Below are 20,835 nucleotides of genomic sequence, written 5' to 3' on the forward strand. Positions count from 1 at the left end.
CGACTGCTACAGTTGTAGATATGTACATCGGTATCACATAGTTTCAATGACAGCTGGTCTGCCATATTGAATATGTGATGTCCTTGGTTTATTTAAGGTTCGAGGACATAATTGGCTCATACATCAATTAATCACTTGGGGTAAAGAGGAGTTGATTCCATAGTTTTCTTTTAATTAAGTCAGTAGTACATGATATTTACGAGATGAACTCCAATTAGCTGCAGTCCCTATTCATATTGATTAGAACCAAGAAGTTGGATTTGGCTGAAAGACTTTGTAGATGACGATTTGCTTCAGTAATCGGGAAGTGCCTTATGGTATTAGCCCTACTGTAAAACCTAGACTTGTAAGATAATATAACATATTCTTGACATAGATGATTAATGACTGGACGTCAATGATGCTTGCAATTGTTCTAAGCGGGTCTAACAATTCAACACCCCAAGTTCAAATCAAGACACAATATCATGCTGATACATGTTTATAAAATATCTTCGACCACTGCTTTAACTTAAATATGAATGAAATACGAGGGCTGATTGATAAATTGGGAGCCTCATATTTAAGGTTTTTGACTTTTGGCGGACACATATTTTTCCAACGTAATCCCCTTCAACATCTATACACTTTTGCCAGCGATATTTAAGGGCCTCAATGCCACTTTTAAAATGCATACTTTTCTTGTCTGTTTAGAAATTCCTCCACTGCGTGTATGGGCGTCATCATCTGACGCAAATGGGTAGTGGGGATGGTTTTTGACAATTTTGGAAATAGACGAAAGTCTGATGGAGAAAGATCAGGCGAATAAAGCGGATGTTCAATCAATTCAAAGCAACAATCCATAGTGTCAGCTATGACAATGACAAACATATGAACAGGGGCATTGTCCTGGTGGAGACAGTACACCTTTACTGAGTTTTCCGCGGCGATTGGATTTGTTATTTGCTTTGACTGTCTCCGAAGTGATGCTTGATATGTTCCGTTGATTGTGTGTCCCTTTTGCAGATAATCTGCGTTCATAATACCATCAGCATCCCAGAAAACCGAAGCCATAACCTTCACCACTGATGTAACAGTCCTTGCAGTGAACCAGGGTGCTTCCATTGTTTAGACTGTTGTTTGGCCTCTGGGGTGAAATGATGGACCCATGTTTCATCCAAAGTTACAATACAAGAATGTTAGGAGGATCTGCCTCTAAAATGTTAAGATTAGCACGCGACAAACTCGAAAGTCTTAGTACCCAACGTGCTAAGAGCTTTCTTATTGCAAGATCTTCCGTAAGAATGGAATGTACTCTTTCCTGTAAAATCCCAACTGTACTGGCTATATATATTTCTGTAACTCACCTGTCGGGCATAGCAATATAACGGACTTTATTGGCTGTTTATGAGGTTGCAACAGTGACAGGCCTTCCAGGACGAGTGTCATTCCAAAGGCTCTACCTCCCACACTTAAATTACACTACCCACTTTTCACTGTAGCATATGAAAGGGCGTCATTCCCAAGTGTTGCTACCATATCAGTATGGATATCCTTAGGTACTACACCTTTCTTAAGCAAATATTGAATCACTGCTCTTTCAGTTTTTTTTGTTCATTTTGCAAAAGTCACATACATTGTTTACTTCAGAGTGCTACCTCTTCAACAACTGACCAAAAAGACACCAGTCTTCAAGTAACCAACCTTAAATAGTCAGGAAATAGTAGAGCTCAATAAAACACCCCAACTTAAAATCGTCAATACAAGGCTCACAACTATTATCAATAAGCCCTCATATAATGCGTTATCCCAGGGTTAACGTTATTTGATAACGCATCCTGGAGAAAAATATCCTGCACTTCTGCACTTCAACTGTACAATATATCTCTGAATGGTTCATATATACTTTATTGCGAAAGAAGCGTCAGATAAGATACCAAACTAAAGTAAATGCTTGGCCCCTTAGCCTTCCTAATCTACTTCATCGTTGAGAAAAGTGGTTTATTTCTTTGCTTACTCTATGAAAACATTGATTTATAGCTATACATAGTATTGCCTTAACTGCTAACGAAATGGTTACTAATAAAATATGAATGTACCTTATTATTTATTCCAAACTAGTTTGTCCGACATGAAATTCTCATTTCAATAAAAGAATAAATAGGGGTCTACTAGGCCCATAGAAATATCGAAATAGGTCGCTTTACTTGAAGTATAATTTCACAGAGTCCTATATTCTCTTTTCAGCACTGTTTACGACGTCACAATAATTGTTCATCAAAGATGTCCTAATGACGGTTTCTTACTATGATATTCTGTAACAAATAAATTTGCACGTGCTTCAGGAAAGACTAGGGAAAATGGGAATTGCTTAACGTGTAATGGCTATGTTCCACTTTTTGATCAAAGGTTATATTTGAACAGTCTTGCGGAATGTTCATCATGTTACATCGATAAAAAGTGTTAGATGATTTCCTGTAGATATTTGAAAATTAAATCAAACGTTTTGATCTTCTTTTAAACTTCTGAATGAATGCGTCAGAGCATAATATTTAACAGTGTTTTCAGTAATAACGAATACATTTCACGTGGGAAAGTAACATTTTGGTACCTTTTACGGGTGCGTGAAGGGGTAAGTGAGTGATTGAGTGAGCGAGCGAAGATACGAGAATATTACAAACTTGAGTGAAATACATTTCTTATTACTAATAACACGATTAAATATGCTAATTAAGTGTTTTTGTCAGGCTATTGGATAGGTCAATTGGATAAGATGGTCTGCGTTCATCTTTTTCATTGGTATGATGTTAAAATGTTATAAATCAACACAAATCTTGATTCATTCTTATTCATAACGAAATACATGGACACTATGTATTAGATGTATTTCTCCCAATTCAAATCCCAGTTATGCACCCTTGACCAGATTTATTTCATGATACAGAAAACACTGTGTATATACCATAAACTATATGAATTGTGTCCATTTTGATATAAGGTTAGATCGTCATGACGCCTTTATGTTTTCGTGTCATTATGTTTCGACAAGACAAGAAATAAGTATCAGTGGAGACGAAAGTTTATTGTATATTTTGGAATCATACTTATAGTTCAATGTCTAAAACGTATGTACATAAATGCTATATATATAAATGTGTATAGAAATGATATGAAATTATAAATATGTAAAATGTACGAATTTCTTAAGTTTGTATGCATTGTGTCAGCAGAACGAATGTTCTAAATAATCATTTTTATATCGATTATGTGATATTGTCATAGTATCCAAATGTTGTAAGAAGTGAACACGACTTAAGATAACTCGTGTTTGAAAGAATATCTGGTGTTGCAAAATGCCGTTTGCAGTCTGCTGGTTTTTGAGCGGCGTTCCCTGAAATTACCACGTAGTACAACAGCGCTTATTTTCTACTGCAAAATCATCATTTGTAAATGAAATTCATCTTCGCTGGAAAGATTCATCATATTCCCATATTTTCATGACAGAGCTGATAACTGACACCCAAGCATAAAGTATCATCACGTAATTTTCTATCTTTTGTTGTCACATTGCTTCCTAATAGGAAGGCGCATGCATGCACTGATGCGTTTTATGGTAAACACAAAGGTAGATTTATGATGAATGTCTAATCCGGGAGCAAATATAGATTTGTGATACAAAAAGAAAGATGAAATGAAAGAGAGATGCGTATGTGTTTTAATGATTTACTAGATGTATATATTTATTTGTATTTCATGCGTTATATTCATCGAATTTTCACTAATATTCAATGGACTGGCATAAACTCGGTGTTGTCATTCCATACAATAAGAAGTAACGGGACCTCATAATGAAGCTCAGTTTTTTTTTGTTTTTTTTTTTTCAAAATCAGCATCTTATTAATTACAAATTTCTGTTTAATATATCTATTTCCTTTTACTGTATTCCGTGAAAATGACTTTTTGCAATGTAAAGAATCATTCTTCCTTTAAAACTCTGTTCTTCATACAAGTCATTTAATAAACTTCTCAACATGAACATCTGTAATGTTTGTAATTAATCAAAATTAAAGGATATTTGCTGTCGCTTACACTGCAAACTGTCCAGTTATTTTCACACTTAAATCTTACAAAGCATTGATCTAGCAACGAAGTAAGACGTAACATTACATCACCGTAGCCGAGTTTAACTAGCTGCCTAAACATGTTTTTTCTTTCTCTTTAAATTGCAAAACTATTGTTTATTTTATTGTATATTTGTTTACAAATGTATGAAACAAAACAAACATCACGACAGTTGCTAAGATACAATGGCTGCGCTTCAAAATTGCGTTACCAACGCTGATCTTGATACATACTAATCTCGTGCCAGTTTGACTAAATGCAGTGTATATCTGATTCTCCAAGTGTCCACGTGTTCTCTAAACTTCCTGGAGCGTCACTGAATCTGTTAAAATATATAGCTATTGTTTTCAGTACACATAAGTTACTCATGGCGATGTACAGACGGATTTAAATGTACTAAGTTGAATTGCAAAATCTACTCTCAGTGCAATATTGTAAATAGATACAACATATGTATTCAATGAAGACATAGATTGTAGCTTAAATGGAAATATCCATACCTAAAAGGTTGTCAAGAGACTATGGAGTACTAGGAAATGATATATATCACGGTTTAATACTACTTTGATGGAGCTAGATATTGTTTGTTCCATGAAACAATTACTTGCTACATGTCATTAAAGGGGCCAATGATACCGGCTTTCTCATGTGTGTTCCCTTTTAGAACAATTACAACAATGAAATCATGAATGTATCACAACAGCAGTATACATTGGTTTATGTAGGATTTTTAATCCACGTTCTTTATTTAAAATATGTTGGTTAAATAAGCATTCTTTTTCATAAAAATATATATAAAATATGTGTATATTGATGTTACTAATTATTTCGCAAATGTGAAAGTAATGTGTTATAATCATTATAATTGTATGACGTGAAAAATTTAAAAGAATCACGCATAAACGTCAAAGGGTATTTCACTCGTTTTGTTCATTTATCAATATTATTTGTCTGCCAATTCGATCAACTTCTTCAATTGGAATCCTCTACGCCACAAACAATTTTAATGGATCACACCTACTCTAGAGAAGATTTGATTCGATGTCAACTCTCTAACACCTAAACATTAGGCTTACATCACATTGTTGACGTCCACATTGAAGGGGATAAGCGTATTGCTTTAGACAATCGAAATTTTTAGAAGTGCTTTAGAGGAATAGAAAAATTGAGAAAACCAGCAATGTCACATTTTTATAGCAATCGTAAAAATGCATTCAATGGTTGCGTTTTGGTGTTGAGAGATATCAAATATGTTTATAACACCCAATTTCGATTTCTAATAACATTTTGTTTCCTATATTTTTATTGTGACTGTGACGAATATGTGTCATTGAAGGCAAGCATCTGTCGTTTTTTTTTTCTTTTTTTCTTTTTTCATTTCGCATTTATATAGTAATCTTCCAGAGCAAGAAACCAAAGGATCGTCGTGTCTCTCACTGGTGTTATAATTCGTTTTTGTAGGTTCTTATAAGGCCCAGTGTAGCGACATGTTTATAAACTTCATCAGACATCGGGACGTCAAGTACGGGATGCAGGTAGACGTGTTACACTCGGTCAGAACGTTTTATTTTTTCACGTTTTTCATCGAGGGAAATACTTTGCCAATATAGATAAAAACAGAATGATATGAGCGTGCAAACGAATTTTGGGTTGTCTCCCTTACAATGTACATACCACAACCATGTCAATCATGTCGAAGTTTTAAAAAGTTGGGAAGGTTCTTCTCCTTATCTAGATATAACTGTGTTGTGCTGTTATGTGTGTTTTGTTTATAACTGAGTTGATATTGCTATGTCTTGTGAATAGTCTAACTGTGTTTCCAACTTTTCTGACTTTTCAACGAAGATTTTTATTTACTGTGTTCCTATGATGAATAAAGTGGATGAAACTGAATGATGAATCCTCATTGTTTTCCATATCACGATTCCTGTGTTAAACCCAAGTTAATTTCTCTTAAAAGTCTAAAGAATATTTCAACATATATCATGTCTGCGGTAATAATTATCTTATATTTGTTGTGTTTCCTTCATTTGATACTGAACATTAAATCATTCGACAAAAGTGCACTGCAGATTCTTGATAAATAAAATTTTCAATTTAACATGAATTTATCTCAACATATAGTATCTGCTGCTATATTCAAAAGTCAAGTCTGCTTTTTCGAAGACCCTAAAGACCGCATCATATATTCTTCAGTGCCATGTGACATTCAATGCCAATAACAAATAATTTCATTTTTTTTTCTCAAAATGTGTAATTTTATCTAAAAACAACGACAAAAGTTTATCTATACCAAACATCTTTTTATTCGTCAATATATACAGGTATCAAACACTACCTTTGGCATAATGTTATGACAGTAATGGGATACTTTAATAACAGGACTTGTATGTCTCAACAAATGACAGATATATAAGGATGTGAAACTTACATCTGCATACATACCTCGAGCACAACATACCATTTTGATAGTTTAACCTTAACTTCGTGAAAAATCAGGTGAACTCATTTTACATACCAAATAAACATGTCCTAAATCTATATGGAGTATTATACCATTCAGGATTCCGGACATACTAACGACGATGGCGATGATGAAGTACAAATGACAACAAGGAAGACGATAATAAAACAACATTAAATCACGTGTTTATACGAGTTATTTCCCTCCTCCGTTCTGTCTGTCAAGGAACCATCCCCTTTGGCCAGCATAGACTTATGACTTTCTACTTTATTATTTATAAACAATCATAAAGTGCAGTACCAAAAGATTTTTGTACATTTGTCACTGATTAAGTTTCAGGAGAGATAAAAAGTAGCCGATTTGCTTTAATATAGTGTTTACAGTATCAATACAAGAATACAACAAAATATCTGTTCAGTGTAAGAATTTCGTTCCTTTCCGTGTACAAAAATAAACCTTTCACGCCTCCATGTTTATATTTACACAAGGTACACGCTTAAACATGCCGTTTGTATATATGTAAGTAACAACTGTATGATGATATTGACGATGACATCAGATCGTTTGTGGTTTTGATGATAAATGATACCCGCTAATAGTGTTTGACACAAGTTTCCAGATGAAATGAAAATACCCATATAAAAGGCATGCAAGGTAAAAACAGAGAGCACAACCATGTCACATGTTGTCATGACAACATTAGAGGAAGGGGAGAAAGGTCCCAAAAAGTGAACGAAATGAAACAAAACTCTGTCTCACTAAACCGTTATTTTCTGTACTTGAATAAAACCCTTTATATGAAATCACGGTCCATTCTTCTATAAACAGTTTCTTGCTTAATGGACGTGTTTGAAAATCAAACGCAATATTCTTGGAAATTATACAATACTTCATTGACAAACAGCGAATACAGAGGGGAGGCAGAAATGCATCCTTCTATAACCAATCGAAGTTGATAGTTTAAGTATAGTTTAGTAATGACAGTGAACACGGTTGACGGAAAGAGCGTTCAAAAAGACAACAGGAATAAGGAAAGTAACATACGATGTTCAATAACGTTACAAATGAGTAATAACCTACTATTAGGCTTGTACCATTGAATGTTTTGCATAGGGTGTTACTTCAGTAGGATAGCACTGCTCTACACCAAACCTCTCAAACTACTTTGTTTAGTAATCGTTGTTATTGATAATATAACTAGGCAATGACACCAAAGAAGATCAGTCATTTTTTGAAATTCAACTGAAGTCTAATCATGGAAATAAGGTACATAATGAGTTTTTTAAAACAATAACTTAAATTGTGCATTTTAACCATACAAAAATCTAGTAAACTGACCTCACATTTCTTATTCAGTTAAATTTACAATAAACTTTTACTTCTAAAAAATTAGATATTTGAATATACTAAAAGAATGGAATTATCTTTGATGTTTATGCCATCAAAATTTGTTACGAATGCGTGTTTGACAATAGTATCAGTATACAATTATACATCGAAAATTGTAAATGAAGCAAACTAAATGCTAAAACAGGGTAAGACTTTGAACTAAGAAAGCATTTATCATTTATCATTATCATTGATTTTGACATAGGATTACAAATCAACAGATCTACAAAGTCTATTATACGCAATGATTGTCTATTTCACAAACACTAAATATTCAACCTTAAAACGGGTGTTGAAATTCACCAACTGTTACACCAATCTGTTGGCAGCAGTAAAGATCCAGTATATGGCTGTGTACCCTCAAATAGCTCTATATACATTTATTTAACATTATATCATAAGGCACGTGGCATATGTATCATCTTTATCATTTATTGCATTTTAATCTTTTAAACCAACATTATCATAGTTTAACATATTTTGAGTTACGTAGGTTATATACACAGTCTATGATACTGACAGAATTAAGAACGCCAGTCCCCTGCCATTTTTGTTGATTTGTAACAAATAACGTGCATGCCTTATTACATTATTTTGATATTACAGCCACATACATGCCTATCGGACGAGCTTAATACTCCAAACATGAAACATTCATCGTCTATGCACACACTATGCCGAAGGTTGCTTAACTATTAAAGTTTAAGCAGCTTGTTTCGGTATATCTCTATTCATTGTTATGTTAGTACGGTCTCAAGTTGAAACCGTAACTTATTTACAATGTCACGTGGCATATATTACTTTCACTAGAATCTTCAGAAAAGTGAATAAAATAAATATTTCCCATTGTGAGAAATGCATTTTTGTCTCTTCGACCGGCCGGCAAACTAGTTACCACAGAGCGTGGTGACGACATCATCTGTGTGTTGTGTAAATTGTGTGGGATTATTCCTACACCAGATCGTGTCTGGACGGTTAGTTCTCTCATACAATTGAACGTGTAGTCCTGCATGCATAACACCGTGGACTACTCCTACACACAAAGAATCATTCCGTTTGATGAGCGGAACCAACTCCTCAGAATATAGGTGTCTCAATCTAGGACAGAAATTGAAAGAAACATGCTACTACTATGCATCTAAAAGTTCAAGGTCACGGACTTTTTTGCATGTTGATAACTTATTGAATATGAAACAATTGAAAAGTTTAGCTTTTCTTTCATCACTTATTCAAAAAGGATTGCATTGATAAGCTAATACGCGAAATATATTTTAAATAAGTTTAAACATATAACTCATTGCCCTTGTTGTTGCTTTTAGATGCATAGTAAGTTTTTTTTGTGTGTTTTTCGACCAGTTTGATCGTGATACCCTAGGCATATACCTCTCGACCTCCTATATTATTTTGGCCATAATTATTTCCGCCTGTCAAGGGCATGAATTGGAGACCATTGTCGACAATTTCATGATCTGGTTTCCGTTTGACTGCCTTCTTGGAAGACCCCAAGCATCGTATAGCAAATCTAAATTCCTCTGCCATTTCAGAACAAAGAGATTGCTGGAAAATAAAAAACATTAATTATTAAAATCTGATATCAAAGGCGCGACCCATAACCGATATTAGATTTATTAGCATATTAATAGTCTAAAACAAGTTAGTATAGTTAAATGTGGAAACAACGAAGATTGCACACACAAATATATATACATGTATATATACATCATCAGCCACGTGTTTCACTGTTATCAAATGATAAAAAACCAAAGTTATTCCTTTGTCGATTTATATACGGCTAGTCAAATATACAATCTTAAATAGAATGTCTTATTAATCTTCAATTAAAAATTAGTATAATGTGTTTTTGCATTATCATCATGTTTTTTGTTAACCCATTTTCATTATTCCATTGTTTTTAAACTTCAAGCATCAGTTATTAAAACATTATTCTGATGTTATAGGCAGAACCAATATACCTGCAACAATTCACAGAACAACAAATTATAAAAAATACTCTAGACTTATGATATAAATGTTATTCAGATGAATCGAAATATACAATACATATCAGTGATTTTCAGTGAATACATTTTGAATGTACACATAGATATATATATCAACATATGCATTGAAACTGATTATTCGTAAGGTCAGAGCAAACGAAGCTGTGCCCGAGTTGCATTGTTAAAAAACACCATACTTATATCTAAACACCGAGTATAACAATTGTTATATAGATAATATGGTGAAATTAAGTACGTGTATTTGCCTAATTATTTTTTTCGTTACGTCAGTTATTGATATAAATAACTTATCTTTCCGTTGCTGCTAACAGAAATATATTTTAAGATTCGTGTCCATGTCTCAGAAGGCATAGATTGACTATATTCACAGACAACATTGTATGGGCAGAACTTGTTGAAATATACCTGTACAGCGTCAAAGCTGTGCACCTTTATTAACATGTCTTTACAGTACTTGCGCGTGCTATACCCGCACTGGATTATGGAATACTAACAAACAGAGCTTATTCGCGATATATTTACATTTTGTAACTAATAACTAACAAATACCGACTGACAAAGGAAATTACCCAACATTTGATTTTATCGGATTTCAAGTGTTAAAGCCAAAATTAAATTTTGCTCAAAAAGAATGTTTGCTGACATCCGTTACAAAAACAGCAATTTGTTCAAAACATTAGCACCGCTTTCCATGACAACAAAGACAGCAAACATATGAAATGCAACGTTGTACAAGTAAATAAGTAACACGTGACCATACACACATTTTACAATAACAGTCAGGTGACCTATATTTATTGATGCGAGTTTAAAGCTTTGTTATTCTTTGAATAGAGGATTCTGAAAGCTTTTAAACGCATCCAAATACAATGTTGCTTGCTCGGCATCCAGTGAATAAAAAAGCCGAGAACAGAAGAGTATGTAAGATAGTGCGCAATTAAGAAGCATATAGTAAATTCGAATCTTTTTAAAACCCGGCAAAAGGCTAACGCGGTAACAGTACAAACTATCAGAATAGATTATCTAATATCTACCACACGGATACCTTGTCTTACCAGGAATGAGGATTGACCGCATTTAGATATAATAAAGTACCAGGGCAAGAATGTAAAAGAAATAGACTATGTAAAGATCAGTTGAATCATCCTAACTCCACGATACCTGAAAGCGACTTGATCTACAAATAAGATAAGCAACAGAAAAAAAAACACTTAAAATTCTTTTTGTTTGTATCTGAAAGTCGATAGTAGGGTTCAATGTCTGTACCATATATAGTAACCATATCCAATATTAAATCTTCTGGATATATACAGCCTTGCAATTATAAACAATGTTTACGCATTTCAATGCCAAGGATAACTTTTAATTCAATAAATGAGGAAAAGAATAAATCCAATTTAAATATGCCGAATGTTTCCTTAGAGAACAGAAACTTAAGGTGTCTATCAATATGATAACCCATGACAACTATATTGAAAGACTTGGAAATCTTGCTGGAATTAGATATATACTTATCACTTTCAGTTCCATGGTTATCTCCGATTTGATTTAACTTTCTATTGTTTTTGATAATATTAAAATATGATAATAAAAGAAGACAAGGATAACAAAAAAAGTCTTTCCTCCTGATAAAGTAATGTCTCCAAACATCAGACAATGACCGTACATCAATTACCTGAGGAGGTTACTAGAATGAATACATTTGAAAGATTTATATTGATCAGCGAGCAAATCACTACAAATTTGCATTATTACACATATTCTTTTAAGGCATAGCTATATTTTAGAAATATTTTAAAAGAATGAAAATTAATGCTAACGATGACCTTGCTTGGGTTCCATTTCAAACTCTTTACCGGTACATAAGATAGACACCTCGTCTCTCACAATGATTTCCACAGTAATCAATTTTTCTGTGATCATCAGATAATTTCATTTTTGTTATTTAGATAATGCAAAACAGGCTGTACCAACGTATTTTTTCCAGTTAAGTGTTATTATTGTGCGTTTAAATTCTAACAGTATCCTTGGCTTTGAAATGTAAGGCATGTTATACAATGTGTTTTGCTAGTATCATCTACATCCAACACCGGGCTACTTACTGCTAGTCTGTTGTTCCGCTGGAAAAACATGCACGAAACGTTATTGAAGCATATGCCAAACGAGGTGGTACAAAAGTACGAAACTAACACTATGAGAAATTGACACATGAAAAAAAGAAGGATGTGGAAAAAGGGAAATTCTACGACATCACCGAGCATTCTAACACAGTACGTGCTCAACAAGGACAAAACAACGACTATGTATGTTGCCATACAAATTGAAGATTTCGGAAGAGATACGATACTCAAAAGGAAATACATAAACGTGCATATTAGTCAAGTAGACAATGATTTATAAAAACAGTAGTTAATTGAATAATACTTTATACAAGATGAAATATTGAGAATATGTTAGACAATAGTAATTGTATTATGTTTATTTGGGAAAATATTAATTCATCTAAGTATTTTAAGATTATTCGTTTCATTACTAATAGCATAATGTAGTGAATATTTGGAGGGATTCGAAATGAAGTCCAAGAACCAGCCTTGATTTCAGTTAAGAGAGAACCAGAATTAGATAAATATTGCGACGAGTTTAGGTTATATAAATGAATTATTACCTTGTCTTCCCGTGCATTTTTCCTTGCTTTGTAAATGAATTCACATATTGCCACAAAAACACCTGCTGCCATTCCACCAATAAGAACGACGAACACACCACCCACGTGCTTCACACCAAGAGCACTTGTTTTCTTGGCCTCCACAGTTAGACACTTCCCACCACCGTACTTCTCTTTCCACCACGTATTGTAAATTTTGTGTATTTCCTGTTCCTCTTGTAGTTTTAGAATCGCATTAGAAATAGGATCTCTGTACGGTGAATCTACGAGGGAAAATGAATGTAGATCGAGTTTGAAAAAGGATCTCTTTAGGATGAATCTATAGGGAAAATTAATGTAGATGTAGATCGAGAACATAGGAAAGCAATTATAACACAAATAAACCTATGGACACAAGATAAATAATGAGATTTTCATTAATTTCAATATTGATTATAGATAAATGTGGATCGTCTCAAGTATATATGTGTTTATGTATATATCTACTGTTAAAAAATGCTGATATGTAACTCTAAAACAATAAATGCAAATCATCACATCAAAAACGAGGTTACTCATATTTGCATTAGAATATACATATACATTATTTCTTAAAAAAATCCTATATTGACAATTTACGATAATTCGATGACAATGCGGTTAGTACACTTCTCTCTCTCCACATCTCAGTCAGTTTCAAAATTTTTAACTTGTCTTTTACAGTTCCACAATTTACGTCAACAGCATCATAAAAAAATATTCCTGTAATGCTACGGCAGTTTATTGGGTATATAAAGTGTTATCATCGAAAGGTGTTATCGTGTACGAAGGGAAGCAGTATATTACTAGTAAGGGTACTTTTTAACTTTTGCGATTTGTAAGGTGCCTTTACCTCTTGGTAAAGCGATGCCGTATCCTTTAGAGTCCAGCCAACCTCCAACCTGCATCAATGAGCACTCCCTTTCAATTTCATACTCGACTTTAGTAGATTCGGCAAAGAAAGCATATTGTCCTTTCTTCACGCGTGCTATTCCTTGCTCAGATTCGTTGACATAAACACTCGGTTCTGTTGATTGCATAAAGTTCCACATTCTCTGATAGATTGGGAATTTTGAGTTCTGAAAATAGGAAACGATATATATTATTTCCCCGGAATACAGTTCGAACGCGATGTTCATAGTAACACGAAATCACTCATGCCTGCATGTTTTATCAATGTACTTTGCAATAGGAATAAATGGATCACATACTGCGAAAAAGTTCTTCGTGCTGCCATCATCCAGGGTTCCGTATTTGATCTTTGTCTGTTTCGCAAGATCCTCGACGCTACTGATATCGGATACCATTCGTTCGACAGTGAGGAAAGCAGCCAAGTTAGCGGTATATGAGGATATCATGATCAACGTGAAGAACCACCAAATACCTGCTACAAGTCGAGTGGATATCGCACAGGGCGCGATTTCACAACCTAAGAAAGTAAATGTTGTTTCAGCAAGAAATCTTTGTAATGGATTAACAGCCTAATATACTACAATTTACCTACTTTTGTAGTTCATAATAAATTTGCAATATGAATATAAAAATAATCTTTAACAGACGGATAATCCAATATATAAAATTTCAGACATTTGACAAAATATTCGTGATCCTTCTGAATTTTGCAAGTTTGCTTCAAGGAATTGTTGCAGGTCATGAAGCACGCTATTCCTTATTCCATGTATTATCATATGTAAAGTCGAGTGAACAATGAGATAAATAACACATAGCCATTAGATTTACCTTGCTGCATAAGGGATCCAATGGTGAACCAAAGACTATTGAGGATGGAGAACTGGTTTTCTACCACATCTGTGTCTGGGTTACAAGGATGAGGATTGCACCACTCGTATGGAGTGAACCGAGCAATCACAAACAGCATGAAGCTCACGCACAAGTAGCCGGCACACATGTACACCCAAACGTCTATGGAAAGTGGATCTAGGAAGGAGAATAGCTTTGGCGGCTCCGGTTCTGGTTTCTTATAGAGAATGGTAATACCCAGATTTAGAAAAGGTTTGGTGAAGTCTATGACCTGTTCTCTGTCCCAAGTAATGGTCATTCCCGCTACAGCCAATTCAGCCCTCTGGAATTTATATTGACACAATAACTTATTGTAAGGAAAACACGATCAATATAGACAATATCAGCATGCAAATTTTAAGTTAAAATAGAAATGTGTATTACTTGTAGGAAGTCCTTAACGTAATATATTGAATCTATTATCATTGAGTCGACATACTGAAACCGGTTCAGGTAAACTAAAACAAGGACACAAGTTGTAATGTGATTCAGTATAACGTGATTGTATGCAGAACTGCTGGTGATGATTTACCCGTTCGACCAATTCTTTGACCATGCCAGTGCAATCCTTGAACCCCGTCTTACAGTTGCCGTACTGTTGTGTCGGTTCAATGGTGTAGCTAAAATTCAACCTCTCTGCAATTTTGTCCAGTAAATCAATACAGAAGCCTTCGTATTTCTTGGAGGGATATGGCCTATCATCGGGGGGAATCTCGAGTACGTATGGCGTGTCCTTTATAAATAATAAATGGTGGATGGAAAAACTGATAAGCTAATTTATTACAAAATTACGACAATAAAATAAAAAATAAAATTGACATGAAACATGTAGGATATTCTGATAAAACACGCATATAAATTTTAATGATAGAAAATATAACTAGATTTTTCTTCTTCTAATTTACTTACCATTAACATAATTATTGTTCAATAAAAATTAGTTACCACCTAGGAATTTAAACAACTTGATTTTGGTAATCGTTTCTGACCAGTATCCGTTTACATCTTTATTTTGTTTCATGTTATCACAGCAAACTATATTTGAATTAACGAACAAAAAACTTCACCTGTACCATGAAGTCCGGCTTTGGCTTTTGTATTTAATGACCGGCTTCGCGTTCAAATGTCACAATGATATATAGTAAAATATGAACTGTCGCGTTGTTTCGATCACCTCAGCCGCATAAAATTAGTTCCTAACATTTACGTATGCAAACATTTGAAATTTGAATGTAATGTCAGTGCAGTGCACACCGCCTGAGACTGTACAAATAAATAACAACTTATATCATAAGTGTGAAGTCTATGAGGCAACTGAGAAAGAAGGAAAATCTAAAGTGATTGAAAGATGTATATGGCGAGGAGCACAAGCCATATAATTCAGTATAAAGTGATTAAGGTTGATTTCTAATTTTTCATTAATTGTTTTGCTGTTAAAAAGTTATTTTCCATATTGAATTATATGTGTATTTGACATTAACATTGAGACTAAGGTCATAGTGACCCTAGTTGATGCAATGTATATCGCCTTAAAATATATCATCTATTAAAATAATACAGAAAATGGTAGTATATGTAGAAGAAAACTGGTATATATGCTTCCTTTAAATGACAAATATTGACAGTGCAAGAAAAGTTTTGTGTTCATCGCATCTGTCAAAAACACAAAATAACTTCTACATCAAATAAGCAACTTGAGCATACTGTCCATGGCAACATCAGCCCGTGGGTATAAACCACACTTGTGCAGGTGTTATGTACATTTCAAGTAATGCAGTTCGCAATTGTGCAGGGATACGCACATCGTTTCATGATTTTAAGTTGGATTGAAGGAAGATATAACAGTCATGATTACAGAACTACTTACAACGACAGTAACAACACGCAGTGTCTTGTTTGACATTTCCTGTAGCACCTCGTTTTGTCTCTCCTTATAGGATTTGGTTATATTCACTCCGTCTCGTGGGTTCCATTCACCCACCTTAAACATTACAATACAACATTCTCTATAAAAACATCAAACTTTATGCTGTGCAGTTTAGCTCACTTAAACTCCTTAATTGCAAGAAATAAATATGCCCTAATTTATACCAGCATTTCAATAATCTAAATAATGTCAGTTCCTTTCTTTCCTAATTGTTATGCATTGATGTACTTGACACACATGATTCCTGTAAATTCTCATCTTAACATCCACAATTACCACAGTAAAGTTTCAACAAAGAACATTTGGCGTACTAGTATGACAATGCTGTCTTGTTAATAAACTAGTTGAATGCTGCATTGTTAGGTTTTTTCAACCGTTATAACAACATACTAATCGCGATTAATTTGTAATGGAATGAAAATTTTAAAACATCTTTATTTACCTTCTGTAAACCATTCATTGTCAATTCCACAATATCCAATTGAAAATCGGTGCGCTTCCTGCCGTTCTGGTAGTGGACACGACCTGTTAGCCCTTCGAAGTCCATCTATCCGATATATCATAAAACAAATGAATGAAAACCGGAAATTCTTCAACATTCATCGTATATCACCAATATACAGAATGCATTTTGTGTCCGATTATCATGCAATAGTTGAAGTAAATGAAGACTTGTCCATATAGACGTGATGTTGCCTGTATATATGTTTACTTTAATAAAACATTCAATAGGTTTCATAAATGTGTCGTTGTATTTATATTGTCACCTTCGCCTTCTTTTTTATATCGTACTGATACAAAATGCAAGCTCGATTTATTGCGTAGGTAGATGCTTAATTAACATTTCTCATCAGATAAAACAAAAGTCATTGCGCATGGGAGTACTTGGAATAAACGATAACATAAGAACAAAGATAAGACAAGTACATTTATCAGAATTCTTAAATGATCAGCGATCTGATATACATAACTATTCATTTGTGTAAATATATAAATGATATACCGCTCTCATGTAGTTGAGGAGACTGATGCCGTCGTTCCAAGGTTGGGGTTTGCTACAGGACAGAGACACGGTCTTAACACTCTGGAATTTGATGAGCTCGTGCAGGGCACGGGCGAAAAGGTGGGCGGCATCGTACATGAGGGCTGTATCAGTCTGTTAAAAGATATAGCCGTTATTGTATTTGTCGTGAAAAAAATAGCATAGAATTATCTATAATTACTCAACAAGACAAATCAATATAATCATTTGTAAAATCAAACACAGAAATGATTAATGTTTTACCTGTACAAAAATAAACAGTATACAGTGTTCACATGAACTACTTAGATAAGCAGCATATATCAATTAAAAGTTACATACAAGTAAATTACAATCATTCTTAGAAAATACGTCGAATTCAGGGAAACGTAATAGATACCAGAAAGGCAAACACGTAGTAATCGTGTTTGCGTATGCAATAGCAGTTACGGGAAGATACTATAATAAACGACCACACAGCTTAACTTGGTTATGAATTTATGTAAATATCAATGCATGTTTTGCAAGTTTCTAAAGAACTTAACAGTTTCAACAGGCTCCGTTAAAACTAATTTAATTAGACGGCATAGATATATCACAAAGAGAGATATATCCTAAGGGTGGAAACATATAGGATCTTAATTTGAATTAACCAGATATTCCTCAAAAGAGAAAGATGTTTTTTCCCATTTGAGTGAACAAAAGGAGTTCGTTTTGACAAACACATTCGAGTATGATACTTTTGACACATCTTTTGGTACAGAATAAAAAAAAAACAATATTTTTTCTCTGTCAGCCTTGAATTCTTCTCCGGCCTATATCTCTAAATAGAGTTGTGATGTTTCTATTCTGCGAGTATGAGACGTCATTTCATGATCTTGACGTCGTAATAGGACATGTCTTCATATGCAAATAAATAACAGGGTCATGTTTACTGAAAGAATGACACGTGGATGGATATAAAGATATCACAGAGAAACATGTAAACATCGTATCAATGTCAATTACTATCCGTAACAGTTATCTCATATACAATAATATACATGTGGCAATCTTTGTAAAAATGATTCAGTATATTAAGTTGACGGAGGTAAATTAGAACTGCAAATGAAGAAACAGAGGAAACAAGCAATGGGAAAAATAATCAAAACGATATCAAAAATAACAAAGAAGTGAATAGCATCAAATTAATCTGCCGACATATTAAAAACGAATATGCCATTCGATGTATCAGGATCATCATTCACTCCCATTATTTCCATAATAAGCATGCATTGACTGGAACGGAATCATAATATCCTCTAGCAGAACAATTAATCAGTGCTGTATCTTGTGTAATATCCAGCATCAGTTTATAACTGGCATTGGTTACCTTCAATATTGTATACTTTCATTACTGGCTTTGTGATTTGTGCGCATGCGCGTGCGTGCATTTCCTAAATTATCGTTTTGAAACCTAACAACAAACACAACTGAAGATGATAAAAAGTTAATATAAACGTGTTCGATCTTAAAATGTAGATGACTATATCGGTTGAAGAAGGACAAAACATGAAGAGAGCGATGGACTAACAAGTCACACTATACAACACAATAGTATGCAGTGAAAGGAGAAGGGTCCAATTATATAGATTAAGGTCGCCTCCCGTGGGTTGTCTGGCACGACCAACCTACCATCATTACGTTAGTACGATTTTCGAGGCTTAAGAAACTTCTCTGCATTCCAAAGGCAAGCATAAATAGAAATTCAAAGACAGTATGACAGTGTACTTGTAACTTAGATACAGCAGAAATGCACGTGCATAGTCATATGTTAATCAGAGTAATTCAATGATACAGCTCAAAACATCTTGCGAAATCATTTTTTTTCAAACAGGTTTCAATATAGTTTCATTATTCAAACAAAGCAATGTTTATGTTCATGTACTTTCGACTATTTGCAAGCACATGGTGATTTAGTAAGAGGTTAGCTGTAATCGCATCTTGTTAAAAACATGTTTAAATAGAAATATCTAAGGGCTTTCGAAGTTCACAACTATAATTTCAGCACTAGGGAGTGGATTTTTGTATGACCTTTCGTGATAATTCTGTATTAACATAATGTAAAACAAATTTCTAACGAAGGTAACAGCATCAAAATCAACATCAGCAATAATACATAAACAGTGCCTTTAAAAGGCATTATCTGTTATACAAATAAAAAAGTAAATGAAATGAGAAAAAAAAGTAAACATACTTTTCTGCTATCTCGGTGAAACGAGTACAGGTGTTTTTGAAAAATATCAGCGTATTGAGGTACTTGTCGAAGCAATGTACACAATATGCATAACATTTATACACGTCTGAGTATGTGTTTGATGACTTAGGCATTTCATAATACAGTTATCCGCGTTTATTTTGTAACTGGAGAGAGCGTATATTCCGCAACATACGTGTACACACTAACTGTCTACAAAGACTTATATGGGATAGAGCCATGGACAGAAAATGGATTATAAAGGTGGTGTTTACGACGATGAAGAAGCTAGAATGTTCAAACATATTTTATACTAATTCTTGTATGGCGATGCTACTGTGTAACCTTACCCAGGACAGTAGCACAGCACCAAATCATAAACTCCCAACGCAATAAGAATATTGAAAGTTGAAGTTGCCTCCCTTTATAACAAATGAAAAGCATTTACAGTGATAAATATAAGCATTGAAATGTTTTGAATTGGCATTGATGGGCAAAATAAATGCCATCGGAAAACAATTCAATTCTTAAGTTATTGCAAGTACCATCCAAACTCCCACCAAATAAATATGTACAGAATTGTACTTATGCATTTATCCGCTTATGACTGTACATGTGCAAAGATCTGAAAAATCGCATCATTAATATAGATGCATGCTTGTAAATCTATGATATAAGAAAAGCATGCAATATCTCTTAACACCAACCCCTTTGTAAACCTTTCAAGACAATTATCTAATACAATTGACAGCGTGTTTAAGCCACCATTCCTTGAATAACATACCGGAATCTGGCGTTGGCCTTGGAGAGGAGAGGGTCGTGAGTTTATCTCTTCAAATATCCAGTCCTCAGTAACGGACATAACTTTTGGCCGAGAAGGATCTACTATACGCATAGCTGATATATTGGCGCCGCCATATTTATAGTCCTCCAGATCAACAAGACCCACATCCTGTATCACACATAAAATATTTATTCATTTTTGAGAAACAACAAAAGAGAAATAATCATAATGTGAATATTGTTTTTATCAATGGGCGTAACAACAGCCTGCAAATTCAATATATAAGATAAGATATACATTTAAACGTAGTTCTTAGTTGCTTATGCAATTCAATACCATGGTGATGTAGAGTGTTGGGTACAGAGCCAAGATAGCAGTTTGTTATTCAGATTAACAGATAAACATATGA

At 34.0% G+C, this 20,835-nt stretch overlaps 1 protein-coding gene across 1 annotated transcript in view; it reads right to left on the minus strand.

The window, feature by feature from the left end:
• Positions 1-6,383: 6,383 nt before the first annotated feature.
• The window catches only part of LOC132552729 (glutamate receptor ionotropic, kainate 2-like), an 83,041-nt gene continuing 68,589 nt past the window's right edge, over positions 6,384-20,835 (minus strand). The window contains exons 7-17 of the mRNA XM_060216923.1: positions 20,427-20,594; positions 17,389-17,541; positions 16,828-16,932; positions 16,326-16,439; positions 14,991-15,191; positions 14,399-14,741; positions 13,870-14,087; positions 13,512-13,737; positions 12,641-12,903; positions 9,338-9,511; positions 6,384-9,052 (exon numbers count right to left, since the gene is read on the minus strand). Of these exons, the coding sequence (XP_060072906.1) occupies positions 9,032-9,052; positions 9,338-9,511; positions 12,641-12,903; positions 13,512-13,737; positions 13,870-14,087; positions 14,399-14,741; positions 14,991-15,191; positions 16,326-16,439; positions 16,828-16,932; positions 17,389-17,541; positions 20,427-20,594 (1,986 nt within the window). The 3' untranslated portion in view covers positions 6,384-9,031. The remainder of the gene's footprint in view (positions 9,053-9,337; positions 9,512-12,640; positions 12,904-13,511; positions 13,738-13,869; positions 14,088-14,398; positions 14,742-14,990; positions 15,192-16,325; positions 16,440-16,827; positions 16,933-17,388; positions 17,542-20,426; positions 20,595-20,835) is intronic.

Source organism: Ylistrum balloti, unplaced genomic scaffold (genome assembly GCF_031769215.1).
Source record: "Ylistrum balloti isolate Yb309-2 unplaced genomic scaffold, AGI_CSIRO_Ybal_v1 Utg370274, whole genome shotgun sequence".
In the NCBI taxonomy this organism is placed as follows: domain Eukaryota; kingdom Metazoa; phylum Mollusca; class Bivalvia; order Pectinida; family Pectinidae; genus Ylistrum; species Ylistrum balloti.